General features: G+C 37.9%; 1 protein-coding gene across 1 annotated transcript in view; it reads right to left on the bottom strand.

Moving 5' to 3' along the window:
• Positions 1-2,631: 2,631 nt before the first annotated feature.
• EPYC (epiphycan) overlaps positions 2,632-27,471 on the bottom strand; it is a gene marked incomplete at its 5' end in the record, with an annotated part of 41,228 nt that continues 16,388 nt past the window's right edge. Inside the window, 5 exons of the mRNA XM_084878842.1 lie at positions 2,632-3,387; positions 9,420-9,515; positions 10,787-10,989; positions 12,769-12,927; positions 18,173-18,341. Of these exons, the coding sequence (XP_084734968.1) occupies positions 3,217-3,387; positions 9,420-9,515; positions 10,787-10,989; positions 12,769-12,927; positions 18,173-18,341 (798 nt within the window). The 3' untranslated portion in view covers positions 2,632-3,216. The remainder of the gene's footprint in view (positions 3,388-9,419; positions 9,516-10,786; positions 10,990-12,768; positions 12,928-18,172; positions 18,342-27,471) is intronic.

The following is a 27,471-nucleotide window of genomic DNA, read 5'->3' as shown; positions in this document are numbered from 1 at the left end:
ATCCTGCCTGCTGGAATTCTCCCTTTACCCTTATGGTCCTAAGCATCTCATTTCATCCTCTGATCTTTCAAAGGCCTGGTATCTGCAGGACTACTCTTAAAGGCAGAGACATTTCCATTTAGAAAGTCCTGTGATATGCAAAAAGACTATATATAGATATACTAGAGGCCCAGTGCACAAAATTCATGCACCATGGGAGGGAGTGTCATTCAGCCTAGCCTGTACCCTCTCCAATCTGGGACACCTTGGGGGATGTCCAACTGCCAGTTTAAACCCAATCCCATAGGCAGTCAGGCAGCCAGGCGTCTCTCTCACAATTCTGGACTACTGGCTCCTAACCACTCACCAGCCTGCCTGCCTGATTGCCCCTAACCACTCCTGTGCCAGCATGATTGATGCCTAACTGCTCCCCTTCCAGCATGATCATCCCCAACTTCCCTTCCCTGATGGCCCAATCACTTCCAACTGCCCTCCCCTGCATGGTTGAGGGGACTGAGGGACTCTAGCTGGATGAGGTTGAATGCTGTGGGGACTGGGTGAGGTGGAACTGAGATGACTAGGGGACTAAGGCTGGATGAGGTTGGGCTGAGGGTACTGAAAGACTCTGGCTGGATGAGGCAGGGCTGAAGGTACTGGGCACCACCATATTGTGGCTGTGGGTGCTGCCATCTTGTGAGGGCATGGCATTCAATTAGCATATTTCCTTTTTATTGGACATGGGTGTCACCATTTTTGTGAGGGTGTGATGGTCAGTTAGCATATTCATACTCCCTCTTTATTAAATAGGATATTAAATATGTCATAGCCTGGTGGCTTAAACAATAGCATTTTATTTCTTAGAGTTTTGTTTTGTTTCTCAAAAATCAAGGTCATAGCTGATTTAATTCCTGGTAGGAGCTCTCTTCCCTGCTGGTAGATGCTGACTTCTCATTATTACCTCATATGACCTTTCTTTAGTGTACATATGCGTGTGTACATGTACATACACACATACACGCATACAACTGATTTTTCTTCCTCTTCCTTTCTTCCACTAACTTCATCATGAAAACCCATAATTATTTCCTCCTCTAACAGTAATTGAACTCCCAAAGGCTTCATCTCCAATTTACATCATATTGGGGGTTAGGGCTTCAAAATATGAATTTTGGGGAGACACAAACAACTCTGTCCAGTTTGTACACCATTTTCTTATGTTATAAAATAGGGAAAAGTCATATCTGTGGTATTTGAGGCAGAGCAGAGGAGTGGAATAAAATAGGATTTTGTCATTAGCCTTTAAAGCAGAGTAACATACTAAACTTTCTCTCTGACTTGTGACTTGAACTAGTTATTTGTATCCCCATGTTGTGAATATATGCATTCAGAACACCTTAATAGATACCTACTATACAGTTGGACTCCAAATGTCAGTTGCTGTTATAACAATGTGTATATATTTGTAGACTAACTTTAAAACAACATTTAGTATGCTTCAAAGTTCAACTCTAGGCCTAAAAATGACTTTTGATACTACTGGCTGAGGTAAACTCTCTTGTAGCTCCTTTTATTTTACTGTTTTATTTTTAGCAATGGTGTTCTGTAGCTCTTAATCCTATATAATAAAAGGCTAATATACAAATCAACCAAATGTCAAAACGACCGGTCGCTATGATGCACATTGACCACCAGGGGTCAGATGCTCAATGCAGGAATGGCCCCTGTTAGTCAGTGCATTCCCACAGGGGGAGTGCTACCTAATCAGAAGTTGGGCTCATGGCTAGTAAGTGCAGCAGAAGTTCCTGCCTCCAAGGGCAGTCAGACATCCCCTGAGGGCTCTGGGACTGTGAGAGGGCACAGGCTGGCTGTGGAACCCAACTGAGTGCATGATTTTCATGCACCAGGACTCTAGTCCTACATAATAAAAGGCTAATATGTATATCACTGAACAGCTGATAAAGAAAGAAATTGCTAAGAAATATTTTTTAAGTAACACAAGCAAGGTCAGAATAGTGATTATCTTTCATACTTAAGTCCATGTGTAAGTGGATAGATATATACATAATGGTGATATGTATATTTGTGTAGAAAAGGGAAAATTATTTACATGCAAGTTTTTATTTCTCATGGAAAACCTATAAAGGTATGTGGGAAACTATTGACTAGTTATTTCTAGGAAATGGAACTTGGGGTTTTCAGCTGAAAGTAAACTCACCTTTCATTGTATATTCTTTGTTTTCTTTCTTTTTTGAAACATATGCCCACATTATAGTCATACATTTCAAAAAGATCAACTTTTCTTAGAAGGCATTCTTAACTTCTTCCCTAACATGGTTATTACATCATCACCTATATTTTCCATTTTTATATTTCATTTTTCCCACAGGCACAGAAATACACTAAGTAAGTAGTTAATTTAGCAAAGGCCTAAAATGAGTTGACAGGCCTAAAAGATGATAACTATCATTGTTCAAAAACTGAAGCACTGTGAATTATTATGGTTATTTTCATGTTGTAATTATAATGAATATTTTAAAACAAGACCATTATAATTTTAAATACTTTTATTATTTTCTTCAACAAATTTAGAAATAGAAACATGCACTATTGAAAAAAAGAAATGGAGAAGTTTAATTAAAAACATCTAAATCTTGATAATAAACCTAAAGTGTTCATATTTTAAAAATATGTTTTTATTATTGATCTCATAGAAGAAGGAAGAGGTTGAGAGAGATAGAAACATCAATGGTGAGAGAAAATCATGGGTTGGCAGCCTTCTGCATGCCTCCACATCTGGATTTGAGCCAGCAACCGGGGCATGTGCCCCAACCGGGAATCAAACCGTGACCTTCTGGTTCACTGGTCAACGCTTAACCACTGAGCCATGCTGTCCAGGCTTCATTGTTCATTTTTAATTTTTATTTCTTATGTGCTTAATTTGAAATTACAGAGACTATGGATACCTAAAACTTGCAAATTACATGTGATTTATATCTATGAAATATTTTCTATCATTTAGTTTTGCATTTTCTGTACATCTTTTTTTATTCCTGATTTATGGTGTTTTTTTAAGATTACCTAACTGCCATCATATCTTAATATTTTGAGTTGTATTTTATATTATGATACCTTTCAGAACACAATGTAAAATTTTGTCATGCTGAGTTTTGTTTGTGAAGAGAGCAGTGAGAGTTGTTTTTGTTATAGTAGGCATCATAAAGCTAATCATTGTCTAATTTACACAAGACTCCCAATAGGCAAACGAGGTAGGCATATGTAAGCTTGAGGAGTTTTGCTGAGATTGATAGGGTTTCCATCCAATCGGATATCTTCTAGTGCCTTACGAATATAAGTCAAATTTTTAACATCACAGAAGGTATCTTCATGCATCTCCAGAATGTTGTTATTCTAAAAGAGACGAAAGTAAATTATTTAACAAGATATAACATATGATTAGTACTGATTAAAGTGCATTTTGCTTTACCTTATGTTTATATTTTTGCTTCTTCTGTGTACAAAATCCACATTATGTGATTATTATACATTAAACACTTTCTAGGCAATAGGGATAAATCAATTAACAAAAAGACATGTGCTTGCTCATATAGAGACTATACTTTGGTAATGGGAATATAAAATAAGAAAGTAGAAAAAGGTGTACAGAAAAAAGTTATTTCCAAAAATATTAGACTTATGAATAAAGGATGGTGACTGTGAAAAGTTATCTTAAGGGATATTATTGGAGCTCAGAATAGAATGACAAGAAAACATGGGCATTGAAAGGACAAGGTAATAATAACCCAGGCAGAGAGAACACCAATTTCAAATTCTGAGTAATTATAAAATGTTCAAGAGTGAGAAAAAGTTAACGTGGCTAAAATGAAGTGACGGAGAGAGTAAGCAAACATAAGGAAGAAAACAGGCGCAGAACTTGGGTGGCTCAGTTGGTTGAAGTATTGTCCAACATAACAAAAGATTGTGGGTTTGAAACCTAGGGCACATGCCTAGGTTTCAGGAATCGATTCCTAATCCAGGTGCTTATGGGAGACAATTTATCAATGTTTCTCTCATACATGATGGACACTAAGATTGCCTCCATGTCTTGACTGTTGTAAATAATGCTACAATGAACATATGAATGTGCACTGAGTGACCAGATTATTATGATCTCTGAACGCATAATAATCTGGCCACTCAGTGTATATCCTATATAATAAAAGGCTAATATGCAAATTGTCCCCTCTACCAGGCATTTGACCAGCAGGCAGGCAGGCCAATTGCCCCCTCCCCGTGGCCAGGCTGGGCGGACCCACCCACGCATGAATTCATGCATTGGGCCTCTAATATATATACTGTACATATACAATGAGTGGCCAGATTATTATGTGTTCAGAGATCATACTAATAATCTGACCATTCAGTGTATATGTCTTTTCAATTTAGTGTTTTTTTTGTGTGTGTATATGTGTGTGTTTAAATGCCCAAAAATAGAATTTCTGGTACTTCTTTGTCTTTTGTTATAGCCTTTGTTTTCAAAGCTATTTGGTCTAGTATAAATAGTGCTACTCCAGGTTTTGTGGGTTTGTTTTTCTACACCTTGACTTTCATTCTGTGTATGTCTTTCAATATGAAGACAGTCTCATGTAGACAGCATATCTTAGGGTACAGATATGTTTTGTTATTCATTCAGCCACACTATGCCTTTTGATTGGAGCATTTAATTCATTTGCATTTAAAATAATTGTTCATAGATATGTATTTATTGCCATTTTGTTATTTATATTCTTAGATTTTCCCTTTCTCCTCCTCCTCCTCCTCCACTTCCCCCTTCCCCCTTCCCCCTTTCCCTTCCCCCTTTCCCCTTCCCCCTTCTCCTTTCCCCCTTCCCTTCCCCTTTCCCTTCCCCCTCCCCTTTCCCCCTTTTCCCTTCCCACTTCCCCTTCACCCTTTCCCCTTCCCCTTCCCCTTCTCCCTTCCCCTTCTCCCTTCCCTTTCTTCTTTCCCTTCCCCCTATCTTCTTTCCTCTCCCCCTTCTCCCTCCCCTCTTCCCCCTTCCTCCTCCCCTTTTCCCTACTCCTTCCCCCTTTCCCCTTTCCCCTTCCCCCTTTTTTCTTTCCCCTTTCCCTTTTTCCCTTCTTCTTTCCCTCTCCCTCTCCCTCTCCCTCTCCCTCTCCCTCTCCCTCTCCCTCTCCCTCTCCCTCTCCCTCTCCCTCTCCCTCTCCCTCTCCCTCTCCCTCTCCTTTCCTTCTTTCTTCTGGAAGACCCTTCAACATTTCATGTAATAGTGGTTTGATGGTGATGAACTGCTTTAGCTTTTTCTCATCTGTGAAGATCTTTATCTGACTTTCAATTCTAAATGAAAGCTTTTCTGGGTTGAATAATCTTGGTTGTATGTCCTTGCTTTTCATCACTTTGAATATTTCATGCCAATCCCTTTGGCCTGCCAAGATTCTGTTGAGAAATCAGCTGACAGTTTTATGGGAGCTCTTTTGTAGGTAACTAACTGCTTTCTCTAGTTGCTCCTCTTTGTCTTTCACCTTTGGCAATTTATGATGTGTCTTGGAGTGGGCCTCTTAGGATTTATTTTTTGGGGACACTCTTCTTAGGCTTGTATGTCTATTTCCTTTGCCAGAGTAGGAAAATTTTCTGTTATTATTTCTTCAAATAGGTTTCAATCCCTTGATCTTCTTCTTACAGTAACCCTATGATGCAAATACTGGTATGATTGAAGTTGTTCCAGAGTTCTCATAAGTTATCCTCATTTTCCTGGATTCTTTTTTCTTTTTGCTGTTATAATTGGGTGTTTTCTGCTACCTTATTTTCCAATTCACTGATTTGATCCTCTGCTTGATCTAATCTCTATTTATTTCCTCTAATGCATTTTTCACTTTAGTTATTATAGTTTTTATTTCTGACTTTTTTTAATGGATTCTATCTCAATTTTTATGTTTCCTATCTCTTTGTTGAAGTATGCACTGTGATAAGTGAGCATTTTAAAAATCAGTATTTTGAACTCTGCATCTGGTAGATTGTCTCCATTTTATTTAGTTCTCTTTCTGGAGTATTGTTCTTTCTTCTTCTTCTTATTATTATTTGGAACATACATACTGCCTCCCTGTATTTGTTTTGATATGATAGGCAGAGCTGCTACACTTTCTGGTTTTGTAAAGTAACCTTATGTTGTAGGTATTCCCTACTGATTTTCATATCCAGGAGATTCAGAGACTCCCCAGCACTGGACCAGTATCCCCAGTCATGCAAGCTGGGAGCTCCACCTGTGCCCTCTGTGGGACTGTATGAATTCTCCTTTTGTATTTGACTTGGTTGCTGCTGACATACATGGGAAGAATTTTCCCCAAGGTCAATTGGCTGTGAGAATTGGCCAGAAACAGTGGAAGATTTATTGTGCAAGAGACAACTCCATGGAGCAGGATACACTCAGGGAGACTCTAGTGCCTGCCCCTTGAGTGTGTTGTTGTGGAGGTGGTTGGGTCTTGCTTCAGCTTGGTCTGAAGCTGTCCACCTGACGTACTGGCTCTGAGGTCTCCTGGGAGGTGCCTCCTGTGCCCTGCTTGGGGCCACCAACATGACCTACAAAGCTGTCAGCAGATGGCTGCTATTTGGAGGTGCCCAGGAGAGGCAAAGTTGCAAATTAAAGCTGGCTGCCACAAGTGCCAGGCCTGGAGCCACTTAGCAAGATGTATGGGAAACACTAGGCCAGATGCACTTTGAAATATTTTAAGTAAGTCTAAGACAGGCTATTTGTATGAAAAAGACACTGGACCTGTAAGTTGCATGGATGGAATATTGATGAATCACTGAGGGGAACAATCAGAGTTAGCAAGGTTCATGGAGACTCAGATACACACCTGCCTGTTGGCTCTGTAGGGGCGGACTCAGCAAAGGAACAACTTCTGTCTGGGAGAAAGCTGCCCCTCCAGCTCTCACCCTAAACCAGACAATTCAGTTGCCCTCCTGTGTCACTGGCACCTTTTGGAGCTGCTGTCCCAGTGCTGGAGCTCAGAGTGAGTGAGTCGGTCAGTGAGCCAGTTGGTGCATAGGCCCTTTAAAAAGAATGCTCGCGCCGAGACCAGTTTGGCTCAATGGATAGAGCGTCGGCTTGGGGACTGAAGGGTCCCGGGTTCGATTCCGGTCAAGGGCATGTACCTTGGTTGCGGGCATATCCCCAGTAGGGGGTGTGCAAGAGGCAGCTGATCGATGACTCTCTCTCATCGATGTTTCTAACTCTCTATCTCTCTCCCTTCCTCTCTGTACAAAATCAATAAAATATATTTAAAAAAAAAAAATGCTGGGGACTCCAGCAGCCCTCTGTCTCATAAACCCCTTTGCCTTTCACATCCAGGAGATTCAGAGACTTCCCAGCACTGGAACATTGTCATGTCTGGTGTGGGGCTGGGACCCCTTGCTCCTCTGGGGGAAACCTCTATAGCCAAGATACCCCTCTCAATTTTTAACCATCAATTGGGGTGTGATACAAGCTCATTCTGAATTTCTGCACCTCCTATCAGTCTTAATGTGGCTTCTTTTGTGTAGCCTTAGTAATAGGACTTCTGTTCAGCTAGATTTTAGGTGGTTCTGAATTACGGTGGTTCTGTATTTTAGTTGTAATTTTGATGTAATTATGGGAGAATGAAAGTATTGCATTCATCTATTTAGTCATCTTGACTGGAAACTCCAAAGGAAATTACTTTTATTTCATTTTTCAATTTAAAAAAATGTATTGATAGAGAGAGAGAGAGAGAGAGAGAGAGAGAGAGAGAGAGAGAGAGAGAAACATCAACCTATTGTTCCACTCATTGGTTGATTCTTATATGTGGCTTGACCAGGGATTGAACCCACAGCCTTGGTATATCGGGACAACACTCCAACCAACTGAGCTACACAGCCAGGGCAAGCAATTATTTTGAAAAAAATCTCAGATTACATACACAAGCATATTGTGTTTAACTATAACATTAGAGACTTTGTCACTTTTGAGTCAATATCATCACAGACATAGTAACGCATTTAACTCATAACTAGAAAACATATCATAAAATTTCCTTGAGGATGTCCTTGAAAATCCTCCATGCAGTCATGTATATATTAAAAATCACCCTCAGAAAAAGAGATACCAAGACAGAGCCATCCAAAAACAGGATGGGGACTACAAAGGGAGTAAGGAAGTAAACGCTACTAGAAAAACTCTTAAATGAGACAAGAGTCCAAGCCTCAGAGATAGGTGTGCATAAAAGGACATCAAAAAGTATGGAAAATGTAATAAAAGAAACAACACAGGGGTAAGTATTTACAGAATCCACAGAGGAAAACATAGAAATCAGAGACTTGCTGTCACATAACAAAATCATCTTCTCAAAAGATTGCAATTTTACACTATGATATTGTTCTATGAACACACAATGGATGCATTATCTACAGATTTATTCCACAAAACATGAAGTTATTACAAATAGTTGATTATGGCTGAACACCAAAAATTATATATGAAATATAATTTATCTCTTTTGCTTTAACAACCGAAATGTTTATTTTAATTGAGCATAGTTCTGAAATATTTAAATGAAATATATTTAGAAAATATTAGATTATAACATTTTTGAATTTGTGTTTTCACTCAGTTTAGTGGCATTTTAAATAAAGCAGGTTTTCAAATACGTTGGTTTAGGAAAATCTGCATTTTCTTAATCCAGAAAGATGGAAGTCTCTAATTGCTCAGCAAATAGAATGTCCTATGGTTGAATTTAATTCAGCACATAAAACCTAAAGCTAAAATTGAAAGACTAGCCCAATCAGTGTGGCTCAGTAGTTGAGTATTGCCCTATGAAACAGGAAGTCACAGTTCAATTCCCGGTCAGGGCATATGCCCAATTGCAGGCTCACTCCCCAATGTGGAGTGTATAGGAGGCAGCTGATCAATGATTCTCTCTCATCACTGATGTTTCTCTATCCCTCTCCCTCCCTCTGAAATAGATACAAATATATTAAAAATAAATAAACAAAATAAAAAGGCTAACATTGACATTTTCTCCCTGAAAACTAGGAATCAAATTAGACTTTTTTCTTACTGTTCCTCTCTTTTCTAATCCTTATACACTTCTTCAGCAGAAAAACAACAACGAAACAAAACACACAGAAAAACACTTCCATTCTTTTTTTTCAAAAAATGCATTATTTTTTTGCCAAGAATGAAAATAAAAATTAACATTATTAGAAATAAAACAGTGTTAGGGTTATTAATGTGCAAATACCTTGTAGTCAAACTGAGTGAATGACTGAAAGGAGAAAAAAAGAAAAAAAAAAGAAAAATTGTCCCAGTATGTCAACATGACATTATAAAGAGCTTTCTGTGTCCCAGCTTCCTCCCTTCTGCTTTTGTTTCCCATGGAGCTATTGGGCATACATTACTAGTAGAAGCTTACCTGGAGATGAAGGGCTCGTAGGTTTTCTGGGAGTGGCAGCGGGATGTGATCCAAGTTGTTATCTGTGAGGTAGAGGTGATGGAGATCATACATATCCTGAAAACATTCCAAATATAGGGACTTAATAGAAATTAGTGGTGCCACAGTTATATTTTCCATTCCCTGTCCATGCTATTATTTGTAAAATACCACATGCCTTTCCAGGTCTTGTTTAGTAAAGTTTTGGCAGATTAGTTTTCTAAGTTACATATTAGACCATTCAAATGAATTTTGGAAGAAATGAGGAATAAGTAGAAATCTCTTGATGAAAATTAAATATATTTCTGAATCTCTAGGAAGAAACATGCTTTGTCTCCACTTTCACTTTCTCAGTTTAAGTAAGGCACTGACTTCTCATTCTCTATTCTGCCATAGAACTTTGGAGATTTTGGTCTAAGCATAGCAATGATTTATTTCATGTAATAGGGATGGAAAAATGAGAATTTATAGTCAACAAAAGACTTCTCTTCCTAGCCTGAGTTTCAGGGAAAAGACAGACTAGAAAGACAGAAAAAGTTTAGACAATAACAGGTCCACTCTAGCCAAATACCACAAGGCCAATTGTGACTCACCACCACCCATGCCAACAAAAGATGAGTGGAGAGACAGACTTCTACTCTTGCCAGGCTCTACTGAAGTACCCTAACTCTCTTACCCCCACAGAATGGCTAGTAGAGAGATAGGACTTTTGTTATTGCCCAGTGCTAATGGGTCCACAAGACACCTTCTAGCTACCAAGGAAGTAATGTGAAGTCCCTTCAAACAGTATTTTTTGTTTATTTTGTTCAATATGTATTTAGCAAAGCAGCTTGAACGGGGTAAAAATGAGTAAGATAGCCAGTGGGTTACTGTTCTCAGACTCTAAACCAATATTCCAAACAAGTTACTCTAGCCCTGAACTTGCTTCCCTTACTTAGAAAACAAAATTCATAAGATTAACTGAATCCAGTCTTCTTTAAAGTAATATGGAAGCCTTTTATCCCCAAGGCACCTACCACATCCTGTTAAAAGTAGTTTACCTTTTAACCACATTAAATGCTCCCCATCAATGATGATTTTGGTAAATATAAATTATCTGCTTAACACTATTTCCAGATAGCCACCCACTTCTTATTCCATTTCTGGTTTCTGTTCTTGGTGCTTGACCAACCTCAAAATGTACCAGAGCACAGTATTTTCCAAAAGCATGATAAGTAGTGTTGGAAAGTTTACTTTTGAAGTTAAAAGTGTCATCCAAGTGAATTTCTTTATAGAAATAAAAAGGCTAGTCATTGACCACAAATGGAATGGGAAGATGAAAGTCTTTTATATTCAAACTTAAAACTCACTTTAAATGCTTCTTGCTTTATTCCTTTCCTTCCAAGTCTATTGTTGCTAATATCAATGAATGTCAAAGTGGTTGGCAAATCTGGAAGTTGCCTTATTTTGTTGTCACGTAGGATAAGTTCTCTGAGTTCAGGCAGCTTTTTGAATGCATCTTCATCAATTTCAGATATTAAATTTGATGTCAGATCAATCTTCCTTAAATCATCTAGAAGAAAAAATGAGGAAGTAATTAATATTTTTGAAATGTTCTGTTCACAGAGATATGGGAGGGGAGTGGACTGACAATTCTCGGGGAAAAGGGGAGTGGAGGATGCGGGAAGAGACTGAACATAAACTGTGCACCTATGGACAAGGACAATGGGGGTGTGTGGAAAGGGCAGAGGGTGGGGTGGGAACCTGGTGGAGGGGGGAAAAAATGAGGAACTTTTGTAATAATATGAACAATAAAAATTGATTTAAAAAAAAAAAGAAATGCTCTGTTCACATAACAATATGAATATAAATTTCCTACATACAAATAAGCATAAGCATGAATTTAAATAGCAACACCAGTTAGAGAATTATTTCTAAATACCTTAGAAAACGTGTTTCCTCTGAATACTGTTCATGCTTATACAATTACTAGAGGCCCAATGCATGAAGATTCATACAAGAATGGGTTTCCTTCCCCAAGATGCTGGCACTGCCTTTGCTCCGGCCCTTGGGAACTGCCTTTCCACCTTCCCATGCTGCCCAGAGGTCAGGAGTGGCTAGGATGGTGTGGAACACCTGTATCATTGCCATAGCAACAATGCAAGCATCCCCTCCTCCCTGTCAGTAGGTGCCTGTGTATGCAAATTAACCCACATCTTTGATGGGTTGATTTGCATACTCACTCCTTATTGGCAGGTGGGCATCACAAAGGTATGGTCAATTTGCATCTTATTCTTTTATTAGTGTAGATAAGAAATTATAAAGTTAAGAAAGAAACTGGCACATTATATTTAAAATAACTAATCTTTCCCCAATAGTCTAAATAAACTATATCTAGATTTTACTAGTACTTAAAACATTTTCCACAGTGATAACAGATGATCATGACACCCTACTTTTATTGCCATAAAATGATAATAAGTTCTAGGTTATAAAATAGTTACTTATGATTTTTATTTAGTTACAAATTGTTTGCTGAAAATATCAATAGTTTTATAGTTTCTTGATGACCTTTAATTATTCAGCATTTTTCTAATCATAATTAAAACAAATCTTCAAATTGTTACATGAGAAAAAAATAATTGATTTATGAGACATCTATACTAATAAAAGGGTAATATGCAAATTAGACTGGATTGACCAACCAGTTGTCTTCTGGATGTCAGGCGTCCTTCAGGACAAAGCCACAGAGGTGGGAGCAAGGCAGAGGTGGTTAGGAGTGATCAGGCCGGCAGGGGAGAGCATTTAGGGGCAATCAGGACAGCAAGGGGAGCAATTAGGGGCGAGATCAGGTAGGCAGGCTGAGGTTAGGGGCATCAGGCCAGCATGCAGATTGGTTAGGGGATAACAGTGGTTAGGAGCCAGGATTGGAGAGGGTGCATGCCAGGCTGAGGGACGTCCCCCCCTGTGCATGAATTTCATACATGGAGCCTCTAGTCTATATATATAAAAGTCTAAGTGACAAGCTGATCAGCAGGTAGCTATGATGTGCACTGTCCATCAGGGCACAGATGCTCAATGCAGGAGCTGCCAAGTGACAGCAACTTTGCAGAGTGCTCTCTCATACTCCAGGACCCCTTAGGAGGATGTTGGACTGCCGGTTTCTTCCTGATCTCTGCAGGCCAGTCCGAAGGACCCCACTTGTGCACTGCAGAGATCGGGCAGAAACTTAAATACACTGGGCCTCTAGTATTTAATATTCAGCTATCATTTCCAGAACCACTATTTTACAGTGCAAAAATTTTAAGAAATTCTGTAAAGAAAAGAAGGTCATTAGTGCTATCATTCATACTTAGGCTTGCGAAGTCGTTTCTGTTGATCTTTTTAATTCTGTTAAAGCGGGAATAGAAATAAGCAGTGTTCTTGGGCAGCGGAGGAATAGCATCAAGCTCATGGTCATCACAGTATACAGTGGTACTTATACAGGTACACAGAAGGCAGGTTGGAAAATCTAAAAGATAGATGCAAATAATTAAAAATTAAGTAACAAAAGCAATTTATAACAATGTGACTAGTAATGTTTGTTAAACAAGATTAGAGTCTCATGCAGACAATTCTGATATATTTTATCTTTTCTTATATAGATTTCTGTAAATGGAATACTAGTCAAATATACCAAATAAACCTGACCCAATAATTAGTATATTTTTGTAATGTTATAAAATTTGAAATTATTGTGTGGCCACTACACAGTTGTTGCTTTTATAGTTAGAAATTCTATTTTCAAATGTGAACATTAATATTGCCATTTTTATAAGTTTAAAGCATCACATACAATGTTTGTATTAGATCATTGATTCAAATAATTAAACACCCCACTGAAACAAAATCTGCTTCAAGAAAAATATAGGGTAATAATCACTAATATTCATTCACTCAGTATGTAGTTTTTAATCTTTTCTATGTAAATGGCACTATGCTAGCTAGTGAAACAGTGGTGAGCATAAAGAGACAGAGATCTATTTTATGATCTGATATGTGAGAAGAATGATAATCACACAAATAAATGAAATGATGACTGAGGTAAGTATTATGAAATATCATATGGACATAAAATAGAAAAATTTGACCCGAATCATGCTTCTCTGAGAAGATAGTAATTGAATTGAAATTTGCAAGAAGAGGAGTCATGCTTATGTGAGGGAAGCATATGCAGACAGAGGAAGCACATGTGCCTGGTCCTTCAGTTTGGAGGAAAGGAAAGATGGTTCATGTTGCTATAGTGTTGAGACTATTGTAATGTATAGGACATAACATGTATGGCCTAATAGGGTGTGTTACAGATTTTGTTCCTTATTCTATATATTATCATATTTGCATGCTAACATATCACTCTGCTTGAAGGTGTGGGGGAAGTCTGAGGGAGGGCCAGTGGACAGAGTGGAGATGAATTGTGGTCTCTAGGGTAATCATGATAGAAAAGTCAGCAGAGCCAAAAGATATTTCTTAGGCTGGATTATATATCAATTTATTAATCTATTTTTCTCCATCTATCACACACACACACACACACACACACACACACACACACATATGCTCACACACACTCCCATGCACACATACACAGACACACCAATTCCTCCTTCATCCCCTGTTTAGTACTCATGCAGAGAACAGCAGTCTTCTAAGGGAGACAGAAGTAATGTGCAGAAGGAAAGGAGGGAAGAAAGATAAGGCAATATTTTGGAGACCAAGTGGAGAAAGGGTTGGAAAGAAAAGGAAATAGAAAACAATCAAGGCTGCTGAAATGCCAGGCAAATTAAAATATCTCTTGGGTTGAAAATGTCTCTTGGGTTAGTTGTGATGGTTATAGGAGTCTTTAACAAGAGCTGTGCAGTGATGAGGCCGGAAGCCAGATTACAGTCAATTAAAGAGAAAGTTGGATGTGCAGAAATAGTTATAGCAAATATAGACAATGTTATTGAGATATTTGTGAAAAAGGAAGAAAAAAGTTGATGATTACTTTTTAAAAATATTATTTGTGTTGTGTACAATGAGGGATATTGACTAAGCTAGAGGGTTTGCAAGAATACAAAGGAGCAGAGGTTAAAGATAAAATGGGTCGAGAGGGCAACAGGAAATGAAGTTTAAAGCCCAGTGGGAGAATGCAAAGCCACTTGCTGGAGGACACATTCCTCTGTGGTAACAGGAGGGGTGTGATTGTAGGTAATTATATGTCTGAAAACAGAAAGACCAAAGAGCTGCTGACTGGAAGATTGCATTTTCTTTGTGAAGTAGATGACTAAGCTTCCTAAAGTGCTTGAGATGTAAAGGGAGGAGGAAAGGAAGGTCCTAAGAGGTGAGATGAATGAAGAAAGTGAAATAAACCATGGCAATTACAGAAGAAGAATGTGATGGAAGAACTTCCTTGAGATTGCTCAGTGATCACTTCATCCAATTTAGCTGAACTTTCCTGCGTTTAGCACTGAAAGTCCCCTATCTTGGAAACCCCTCACTCTCAGAGATACATTGTTGCTTTAGTTCAAAGATCAATAACTAGTAATGCAACTAAGATATTTAATTAATCATGGCCTATAGTTTTTGTACAAATATACTTCCTGCTCAGCCTTTTTTGAATTTTTGTTGAAGCAATGATAAGTTTCTCAAATTTTTTATAATTTTTAGAATGTCAGCAGAGGCAAAAGAAAAGCACTTCGGCTGTTTAATCTCAACCAACACAGTCAATAGGATGAAGGAAATTATACCATAATTTATGTGACTATCTGCCTCTGATTCTGAATTTCTAGAGAGCACTGGATTGCAGAAGATCTGGGACAACATTCACTCAAAGATCTTACATACTTTATTGATGCCATACTCGGCAGTGAGCTGTTATATGCATTTTTCTCCCAAAATTTTCAACCTGTAAACTTTTTAAGACCTTCCTGCATTTTACATGTGTGTGATTTGAGTGGTGTTATCAATGTTTTGGTAAATATTTATTTATTTTTTTTCTACTTAGCTTAATTATAACAATTTGTATAAAGCATTCTAAGCATTGCAACTTCCTCACAAAAAACAAAACAAAAACAAACAAACAAACAAAAAAAACTAGTAAGGCACTAGTTGTATTGTATCATTAAATAGAAAAATCCTATATACTATCTAATAAAAGAGTAATATGCAAATTGCCATCACCCCAAGACACAAGATGGCTGCCCCCTTGTGGTCAAAGATGGCTGCCCCTTTGTGTACACAAGATGGCCAACACAAGTTGGCCTGCAGGGGAGGGCAGTTGTGGGCAGTAGGGGTGACCAGGCTGGCAGAGGAAGGCAGTTAGGGGAGACCAGGTCAACAAGGAAAGGCAGTTTTGAGGGATCCAAGCCTGTAGAAAAGGGCAATTAGGGAGGAACAGGCCAGCAGTGAAGAGCAGTTGGGGGGACCAGGCCTGCAGGGGAGGGAGAGGGAGGGGGCAGGCCTGCAGGGAAGAACAGGTGGGGGGAACCAGGCCTTCAAGGGAGGACAGTTTTTTGGGGGGAACAGGCCTGCAGTGGAGGGCAGTTGTGTCGGGGACTAGGTCTGCAGTAGAAGACAGTTGGGAGAGGACCCAGGCCTGCAGGGGATGGCAGTTGCAGTGGGCCAGGACTGCAGGGGAGGGCAATTGTGGGAGAGCAGACCTGCAGGGGAGGTCAGTTGGGGGGTCCAGGCCTGCAGGGGAGGGCAGTTAGGGATGACCTAGCCAGCAGGGGAGGGAAGTTGTGGGCCATTAGGCCTGTCCGGAAGGACAGTTAGGGGCAATTGGGCTTTCCGGGGAGCAGTTATGTGTCAATCAGGCTGGCAGGGGAGTGGTTAGGGGGTGATCAGGCTGGCAGGCAGAAGCAGTTAGGGGCAATCAGGCAGAGGCAGGCTAGCAGTTGGAAACCAGCAGTCTTGGATAGTGAGAGGGTTGTCCAACTGCTCTTTGCATCAGGCCTAAAAGGGTGGTCAGACATCCCTCAAGGGGTCCCAGATATCTGCCTATAGTTAATGATACTTTATTGTACCCTGAAAATTTTGTTGAAAGTGAACAAAAGATAAACTTTTTTATCAAAAATAAAATAATGAGAATTAACATTTACTGTGTTTACTATGGACCAGGTACTAAATTCATTCATTTAATCCTTACAAAACTCTATGAGGTAAGATTTATTATTTATTGTTCCACTTTTAAGATGCAAAAAATGAGCCATAAAACCACCAAACATTGAATGCCTTGCTCAAGATTATAGTATATCCAACAGGTTGCAAAGTTGATTTTAATGTTCTCTTCTCTCTTTGCTTGCTCAGTACATTCTTTACAGACTTTTTTCTCATATCACCAGTAACACCTTACAGCCTCTATATTTGTTTCCATGTCTGTCTCCCTATTCTAGATAGAAGTATCTGTGAAAAGGCAGTTATTTTAAGGTAAGTTTTGTATCTTTAGAGCTTAAAGTACAAAGATACTCAATAGTAACTTAACCTTTGTAATGGAAATTCTACTCACGTTTTATACCCCTTCCCTTATGCCATACCCCCCCCCCCTCTCTCTCTCTCTCTCTCTCTCTCTCTCTCTCTCTCTCTCATGTGTGTGTGTGTGTGTGTGTGTGTGTGTGTGTGAGTGTTGTGGAGTGAGTCCACTTGAATAACCCCAAGGATGATACTGATAAATTCTAACAACAAATATAGACAAACTAGAGGCCCAGTGCACGAAATCCCTCGACCTGGCCTGCAACGACACAAGCGTTCTGTGCCTGGCCTGGCCAGAGGTCCTCCACGGCCAGGCATGGAATGCTTGTCTTGGTGCAGCAGAGACAAAACAAGCATTCCACCAGGCAGCTCACACTGCCCATCCTCAATGGCCGTCCTCCCCATCCTGGGACTGGGGGACTCCAGTGAGGCTGAGAGTACTGGGTGCTGCCATCTTTGTGATGGATTGATGGTCAATTTGCATATTCCCTCTTTATTTGATAGGATTATAGAATCACATTTAGCATCAGCCATGCCTTCTTGTTAACAAAATGCTCTAGTTAGACAACCTTTAAACCGAACAAGATGGAATTCAATGTAATGGGCCACTTTCCTCTCTTTTTCTCTCTCTGCTACTTCCTAGGAGAAGAACTACATAGGTAAAAATCAGAACAGACGAGCTTCAAACCCAGCTTGTGAAACTAATGGCTATGTGATCTCTGGCAAGTTCCTATCCTTTTAAAGCTACTTACCTCAGTAATAATGAAAAGATTAATGCTGACACCATCACAGGGAGTTTGTAATACACAGTGAGATAAGGTGAAATGTTGAGCATTATTGCCCACAGATATTTTGTGCTCAATCAATGTAAATAGTATTGCTCCTACTATCATCATTTAATTTATCATGAAAAACCTTATCACCTTGAACTGCTGTGGCCTGACCTCTCAGACATAGATTCTGAACTTGCTAAGAGGGTATCCTTTGTTCTAGAAATGCATTACATGCACCACAGAGATTTTGAGTAATGACGTTAGACAAATATTTTCATTCCAAATCTTTGGTTATTTGAAAATTTTCATCATGCCTGAGCTAAAGTATTCAAACTACTTTATATTTGAATATAAAATACATGTGCACCTTCTTGTTCAAACCTAGCCTATAAATTGCAAAACTTTCTCCTCGGGTGACGTGGGTTCCCTGTAGATTTGGCGCTCAGCAATTTAAAGGGATGAGCAAATGGACTTAGTTGCATTGATGGAACTGACCTTCACTGGTTTGTGGACCAAGAACCCTGGTGAATTCAGGTTCCTGTGGGGAAAATCCATCAATCAGCCTGGGGGTGGACTCCTCCTCTTCCTCTTCTGCCTCCTCTGGCTGTGGGGGCGGGGTGAGGAGCTCTCTGTTCCCTGAAGGCATCATTGTTGCTATTTCAATCTGAAAAAGAACAGAATTTGATCACAATCTCAATTACCCTGGGTCTGTAAAGCAGATTTCAGATGTATTCATGTTTGCCACAAGAGGGGACTCATGTTCTGAAGTTCAACACTGTGACCGGCCTGCTTGCCTAGGAGAGCACATGTGGTTCCAGTTACTGCTATTGTTTTTAATTAGTTTTACTTCTTAAAGCTTAGTAATAGTTTCCAATGTCTTCTTTGGGGGATGGTTCTTGCACTTTTAAACATCTTTACATACTTTTTATTCCGTATGTTAAAAAAAAAACCCACCAAATTTATTGTTTTCTAAATACATACCATTGCAAGAATGCATAATTGTGTGAGATTCAGATTCACCCAGAACTGTGCAAAGTCCCCTTCCCCCTGCCACCCTAATTCTGTTTTCCTTGAGGATAATAACCAATTAAAAAATTGCGGCATATATTTCAGTCCTTTCATTCTTTGGTCCCTGGATTCAAATATTCTGTTTCTTTGCAACAACTTATGGTACACTTCTTCCAAATGTATTTTTACTGAAAAGTATTCTTTCTACTAAATTACAACATACAGAGACTATATAATTTGATGATATGCCATTTTCTATACACTTTCAATATTATTTTGAATAACAAGCATTATCAATGATATTTGGGAATGTTAAAATTGACCTTTTTAAGAGTTTTGACAATAAAAGGCATTAAAAAAACACTAATTTTTCAGGGATTGTATTTTAGATTAAACATGCTTTTCTCTTCTTAGATGCATATTATAAGTAATGTTATTGCGTCTAAGATCACTGTTTGCATTTAGAATAACCCCTTACTCTCAACTCCCTTTCCTTGTCTCAATGTCATTTGTATTAATAAATATCTACCTTGCTGATGACCTTGTGACCTTGGGCAGGAATTTTGTTCAAAACAGTTGTTTGGCAACATGTCAGATTCACCCACAGGGGCCTAGTTTTCCCATGGCATCCCCAGAAAAAAACAGATTTTTCTTTTAGCAGACTGACATGGCCTATTTATCCTTTCCACCATTCTTTATTTGCTTTCATTAAATAAGCAAAAACAAACAAAAACAAAAAAACACACACAAATTACTTTCTAATTTATTTAATGTCAAAATGATATGCAAGCTATTACTTCCATCTGTAAAATATGTACATAATTAGGGCAGATATTTTATGAATATTTTAGATAACAATTAACAGTTTATTTTATTTTTATTAATCTTCACCTGTTTTTTTTTTTTAATTAATATTCACCAATTTTTTTTGTGGTTTGTGTGGTGTTTTTTTTTTTCCTTAAGAGAGAGAGTGGAAGGTAGGCAAGTGCCTCGGCCAGGGCTGGGTATTGAACCAGCAACTCAAGTATGTTCCCTTGTCAAGGAATCAAACCCATAACCCCTCAGTTTGTGGGCCAATGCTCCAACCACTCAGAAACAGAGGCCAGGGCAACAATAACATTTTAAAGATACACTTATTCAATACTGTTTTTGATAAATTTGAATATATTGCTCCACAAAATATATTTAGTTTTTAAAAAACAATCACCTAAACTTTTTTTTGTCAATGCACATTTCTGAAGTGTGTCTCCCTCTGGGCTTCTGCAGAGTCTCTTCCTTTCAGGTCTTCCTAAACTGTGCTACAGTGGCTCCATTCTTTCTCTGCCTCTCCAAGCTTACTAGATGGTACATTCTCAGTTAGGGCATATAGTGTTATACCTCAAGGCATAATATACAACCAACAAGTACTTATTGAATAAAATATAAAAAGTTTGCTTGTCCAGAATATATCTAACCCACAGCTCTTTGCTTAATTCTAGAGATCTTGCTGAGAAGAATCAATGACTGTATAAATGCTTACTTTAATATATTTAGAGCATGAAATCAAACCAAAAGCAAATTCTACTGCATTTGGTGCATTCGAAGCCATGCGTGAAGATATCATGGCCATAAATCTCCAGTGGAGAATATTGGGTACATTTCTTTAAGCAGAGAGACAGATGGGCTCCATCTGCAGGGCCAGAATGAGGCAAACACAGAAGGAATGGATATGCAGAGAGACCAAAAGGAGGCTCCAAGAGGAACGGAAATTGAGACAGATGTTTCATGGGATAGAGGCAGCCTAAGGGGAGAAACACATTCCAGACAAGTTGCCTTGAATCCTTGGCTTTATAGGAAAAACGTTTGCACGTATTTTTAATGGATAATTGTTTTTCCACTGATTTGATGTGAAGCTGAAAGATCTCACTTGTCATCCACTATCAGGAGGTGAAACAGCTTTTGTGTTTATCAGAAACTGTTTTGTTCATGCTTACTTGCTATTAAAATGGGAATGTTGAACAACTTTTTAAGAGCAAAGAAAAGGAATGCCTTCTTGGTTCAGCAAAATAGCAGAACCGTACATGCAAAGCACTGTGCCTGGAGAGCATTATTGTCACTATTGCATAGAAGTGATTCAGTCATTCTATCTTTGTTTCCTCTCACACCAATTTTCATAAGGCGACATGGGTGTGAGGCAAGGAAATGAGTCATTAATACAAAAAGCTCTCCCTGTGGCAGACTTTTATGCTTATGCTGCAGAACCTTAAATTTGGGAATAAACACAAATGGCCAGAATATATTCCTGCCTTTTGTTCTCAAGCTGCAATTGATAACACACAAGTGCAAACATTTATAACTGAGCATCTGATATCAGTATCCATTTTTTCTTAGATTATCTTCATTCTTTTTTATACCTTCTATTTTACCCTGATTTGCTTCCTACTGAATTGACTATTTATTTTTTAATTACATTTCCCTAAAGTTTAAAAGCAGAATATAAAGGGTCACTCCTACATATGACATTGAGCTTAGTCATTACTGTACTTGCATATCTTAGATCTGTAGATAATTTATGTTCTGATAGACTATGCTTAGGAGTACATTTCATGTTCATGAAATGAAAGAATCTACCTATACTAAAGATGACAAATGTTTAGTCCACAGAGAGTGACATGGGTAGAGTGAGGTCTAACCTCTCGAATGAGGTCCATGTCAGCCTGAAAAGATAAGAGGGCCAAGAAGCATCCTTAGGCCTGCCTCAGTCTCCATCGCATGAGCAGCCTTCACTCTATGTAAGCAAGCCAGCACCGCAGTATTTCTTAGGGTAAAGAGGACTGAAATGACCCTGAAGTGTCTCAAAGTTTCTGCTACCTGAGAAATAAAGGACTTTTTATAATATTTGCATTGTTGTTAATAATACTGCAGAAAAGTTGAAACTTTCATTCTCCCACAATCTGCAGAGTTTTCCACAGAAGAATCTTCCCATAAAAGTACTCAGCACCATTTTAAGTGATTATAACATTTGGTTCAAAATAATCTTAAACCAAATCCATTTGTTCATTATCAAAAAGCCCACCTAAATGATTTAATTTATTACATTGCTACCATTAAGTTTACTAAATTTATTTGCCTTCATTTCAGAGTGAAAATATGAAAAAATAGTGTTCAGAAATGGCAGTCACATTTCCTCCTGATTGCCTTGTTTGCCAAGGAATGCCTTCAGGACAGACTTCTTGTTGGACATGCTGACCACTCCTGTTTAAAATGATTACAAACCGCCGAAACCGGTTTGGTTCAGTGGATAGAGTGTCGGTCTGCGGACTGAAAGGTCCCAGGTTCGATTTTGGTCAAGGGCATGTACACTGGTTGCGGGCACATCCCAGGTAGGGGATGTGCAGGAGGCAGCTGGTCAATGTTTCTCTCTCATCGATGTTTCTGTCTATCTCTCTCCCTTCCTCTCTGTAAAAAAAAATCAATAAAATATATTTAAAAAATAAAATAAAATAAAATAAAATAAAATAAAATAAAATAAAATAAAATAAAATAAAATGATTACAAACCATCTGCTACCATTAGGCCTTGTGTTGGAACTAATAAAACTTGATGTATTTTATTTTGGGGTATTTTGATATATATATATTTTTATTTTAGCACTTCATCTGCAGTTAAGTTTCCAATGCGGAACTTAATAAAAATGTAATATATGTGTGATGGAAAGAATGCTATGAGAGGATTCAAACTACTCAGATTCAATTCCCACATTCATGTATGAAGGAAAAGATCAGTGAAGGAAAAACTGAATTTGTAAATGATGGAATGATTGCCTCTCTATAATTATGTAGTCAAACAAGTCTAGGGCAAGTGTTACACTTAAGTTATGATTAAGTTATGATACACTTAAGTTACTGTCCATTTTACCTGTCATTCAATCAATATCATTCTTTCTCTCTGTCTACTACCAACACCATAATCTATGTTATTGTCCTCTCTTGCTGAGAATAAAGCAATGATCCCCTTACAGGAAGTTGGGATTTCCTTCAGTATACATTCACACTAAAGTGAGAATAAACTCTGAAAAAGACAAAATTAGTGTCAACCCATCCTTAAAACCCCCCTTTTTAAAATATTTGAAATCTTTATTGTTGAGAGTATTACAGATGTCCTCCAAACCCAATTGTCCCCTGCCACTTGGTTCTCATATATGTCCATAGGAAATGCCAATATGCATGTAAGTTCTTTGGTTAATCTCTTTTCGACACCCTTCCTGTTCTCTGCAAGATTTGTCATTCTTTTCTATGTTTCCATGCCTCTGGTTCTATTTTATTCATCAGTTTATTTTGTTCACTTGATTCCTGGTTCATTCATTCATTTATTTAGACTTTTAGATTTAATTGTTGACAGATATAAATTTATTGCCATTTTATTTTTTATATTTTTCTTCTTTTGTTACCTAACAAAAGATAAATGATATAGATTTTGATGTTGTATATGGGAATACAGGGTAACTATATATATTTGCCATTACATTCCCAGCTCCTATCCCATTGTGTCTAGCAATTAGTAGGCTGAGTCAGTAAAGGTAAACAGTGACAATTTTTGATACTTTAAAGCACATGTGTCAAACACAAGGCCCGCGGGCCAAATCCAGCCCGCCAGGCCTTGCAATGTGGCCCGCACCGCGCTGTCATCACTGCACTCCGCTGTCAGTTTATGACATTGACAGTTTATGACTGTTCAGTAAACCATTCGGCCCGCGATTTAGGCTGGATTTTAGATTTTGGCCCCTTCTCTGAGTTCGACACCCCTACTTTAAAGGGTGCTTTGGATATCAGAGTATAAAATATTTTAACCTTGCATGAGAGAGCAGGTATGAAAAGGGATTAGTTATGGCTCAGACATCTTCATGTCTGCCAATGGGCCTTCATTGTAGGTACAAACATGTTGTGAATGGAAACTAAAGGAGATGTCTTTGACTTCATTGGGTGAAACTGTTTCAGCTACTGCTGATCCAAGGGTATTGGTTGGGTGTGGTCTATATTTGAGGGAAAGGTGAAATTATGTACCTAGTGTCAGAGCTACTCCATTGCACAATTCTGAGAGGCACAATTACTTTGGCATTCTGTGTCTGGTACTCTCTACACTTCCTATAATTTTGACTTAACATGCCAATGTAGGCAGAGATGGATAAATTTTTACTAATCTTTTCTTTGCTTGTATATAATTTGGGAATAAAGATAGCATGACAAATCTTTACGAAAAGAGAAAGTGTAAGTATATATACACTGAGATCCCAGTTGACTTAGTGATATTCATTGAAAAATAAAGATATAATTACTATTATTAGAATAGGAAAAATGCAGATTTTAGCATAATAAATAGGGTCAAGGACAGAGTCATGGTAAGGTTCTCACTCTCTAAATTAAAGTAATTTTAGGTTGTTCTAATGATGCAAAACTGATCTTTAAAATGTACAGTGAGAAGAGACTGTTACCCCCAAGCCCTTGGGTAAGCTTCTTGACTCTGACAATTAATGATAATAATGCAGCTAAATAAAAAATAAAAAATAAAAGAAATTGAAGAAGATAGAAGCCTATGAAAATTCAGTTTAGGGAAAGAGTTTGTTGTTGTGACTAACACTGCTAGAGGGAAATATTAAATACATTGAACATAAACAATATAATCACTAAAGAGGTCATATCTGACATGGAGAAAAAAGATTTCAATTGCTGTTATCATGAGTTAGCTGAAAATAATTGTCATGGGCTAAAGACTCACTGTATATGAAAATCTTTCCATTTATTCTAATGTCACTCTCAGAACAACTCTATGTAGCGGTGCGATAACTGTGCATGTTTGGTATATTTGTAAGTAGAAGACGAGAGACGGAAGAACTAAAGAAATTGCCTGAGGTCACACAGCTTCTAAGCAGTCAAGATTACAGTTTGAATCTAATCAGTCCTGCCATAGGACTACTTCACTTCCTTAATTTTGCTTCTGTACTTAGCCAAATAAAATTCCTCTGAATAATTTAGCTATTTATTATGAGAAAGTAGCTCTGGATAAAGGAAGTGAGCATTATCTTTAATAGGAAATGACTATTCACATTATAAACTAATTAATGGGCTATATTTTCATATTTTAAGTCTCATAGGGTTTTTGTCAAGTATAATTTATCAACCTACAATCTGATCTGATCATAACTGATCATGGATGAACCTGAAGGCTGAAGACTATACGAAGGCCATGTAGCCCCATGGGGACACCTGGCAGTCAATCAATCTTCTTCTGAAATTGACAGGTATGAAAATATCACATAACATTAATAGAGGTGGGTTGTAGAATTTAAGCAGCATTTATTATAATTTTCTCTCGCTTTTGTGAAAAATATTATGTCAGAATGAAACTTCAGCCTTTTGAAACATGATGGCTGAGACAATTGCATGCATTCACTCACCAAACTGTTTCATTTTCCTCCTGGGGATTCAACTAACATATATTTTCCACTTTCTTTGAGTCTAGATTGGGTCATGTGGTAAGTTCTGGCCAATGGAACAGGAGAGAAAGTAACATGCCACATATGGTCCTAATCAGAAAGGCGCAAGTATACTTTCCTTACATTCTTTCCTTCCTTCAGTCTGTCAACAGAAGATACCACTGTGAACCCACAGTCTTAAAGTGAAGATGGGGAAACTGTAGCACGAAAGAAGTTTGAAGTCTTGCATAACCACTGGGACAACAGTAAACCTATTGACCTGCACTGGACAGTCCTGTCAGCAACATGTCATTTTTAATTTTGTCAAGCCCTTGGGATTTTGGAGTTGTTTGTTACAGCTGCTAATGTAATTTGCTCTAATATAGACCTTCTCAAATTTTGTTTTCTTATCCATTTTCTAATTATACTGAGAGAATATTTTTACTATTTACCTAGAACATGCCATTAACATTAGAAAAAAATTAATGTACTTTTTTTTGTGTGTGTCTTTCATATTCTCTCTGATTTCTACTGTGCAAGCAATTGTTCTTTTATCTTGGTTTCTTGGTGTAGTACTTCCTGAAATATTATACCACCAAATTTGAATAAATTAAACATATTTGAACTTCTTTACTTTTGAATACCATTATTTTATTAAATGAAGTAAAAATTAATAAATCTATATAGCCGAAACCGGTTTGGCTCAGTGGTAGATTGTCGGTCTGTGGCCTAAAGGTCCTAGGTTCGATTCAGGTCAAGGGCATATGCATTGGTTGTGGGCACATCCCTAGTAGGAGGTGTGCAAGAGGCAGCTGGTCGATGTTTCTCTCTCATTGACGTTTCTAGCTCTCTATCTCTCTCCCTTCCTCTCTGTAAAAAATCAGTAAAATATATTTAATAAATAAATAAATAAATCTATATAATTAATAAATGTCTTAGGCCAAATACCAAAATTCATGATTTTCTGTTTAAATCAAAATAATATAAAATCATAACATTTGATATTGACTTGCTAGAATATTATATATATATAGATTTATGAAAAAAATATAAATGCTCTTTATAGGTTTTGTAAATACATATCCTAAGGTATTGTTATTCTTCATGAATTCATAACTTTAAATGGTAATGCTTCATTGTATTTAATGCAATGTTTAACTAAAAAGTTCAATGCAGAAGTAACAATAGCTGATAATGTGAATGTTTCGTGTAGTCATACCCTCTCTAGGCTATGTTTCTTCTGCAACCTCAGCCCTTTTTTTTATTTTTTATTGTTGTTCACATATTTATTTTCTCTATTTTTCTTGCCAGAATGATTCTTAGTTCTCTGAAAGATTTCCCATGTCAGTTTTATCCCAGTTTATGCAGAATTCCATTCATCATCATTCCTTTAGGCTCCAGAAACTTAATAGGTTTTTACTATCCAATTTTCATAAATGTAACATCTAGTTCTAATTGAATTTTCCCAAATAATGTTGGTGAGAAACTTTGGCAAAGGCTGTAGCAATATTATCTAAAAGCTGAGTCAGTTCATGTTCCCTTTACCCTTATTGTCCTTGTTCCCCATGTAAGGATGCCAGAAGGACAATTTAGTGTAGGCTGAAATGAGCAATCTCATGAGAAGGGGACAGGGGCGGGGAGTACATCACAGTAATTGAAACAAAGCAGTTGGACTGAAAAACAAAAATTTGATCCTTCCAAGCTTTAGCTCTTTATTTTTATGTTGGAGTAATTTAGTATTACTTTTTTTTTAAGTTTTTATCTTTTTCATCCTAACACAAACTAAATTGTTCCTTCTAACACAGCCTTTATTGAATCACAAAATATAATAAACCATGCCTTTTAATATGCAGAAATTCTCTGCATAAAACTGCTATTCACTGATGATAAAGATGATGATGATGATGTATATATTATCATAGAAAAATGTGCATTTATAGAGGTTATCCCAGGGAGGAGCAACTCAGAGCCAATTAATTGCCTTTGAAAGGGATAATAATTGCATTAGCATTAATTTTTTTCCTACTGCTCAGTATCAGCGGTTGCAAAATTTTACAACTTTAGAAGCCTGGCTTGATTTCTCAGAGGCATATTATTTTAAACAAATTCAAAAGAGTGTATTAAGCGAGAGTGCCTACCTGAACCCTCTGATTGCCACCGATATATTCTCTATAGTCTCTGCACTTTCTTGAGAACCTAACTAAAAGAGGAGCTCTTACCCTTTGTGACAGCATGGATGGGTCTAAAGAGTATTATGTCAACTGGGACCGGTTTGGCTCAGTAGATAGAGCGTCGGCCTGCGGACTGAAAGGTCCCGGGTTCAATTCCGGTCAAG

This window comes from Pipistrellus hanaki (assembly GCF_964339955.1).
Source record: "Pipistrellus hanaki genome assembly, chromosome: 3".
NCBI classification, from domain to species: domain Eukaryota; kingdom Metazoa; phylum Chordata; class Mammalia; order Chiroptera; family Vespertilionidae; genus Pipistrellus; species Pipistrellus hanaki.
Note: the sequence above shows the minus strand (reverse complement) of the source record. Positions and strands in the feature narration are given on the sequence as shown.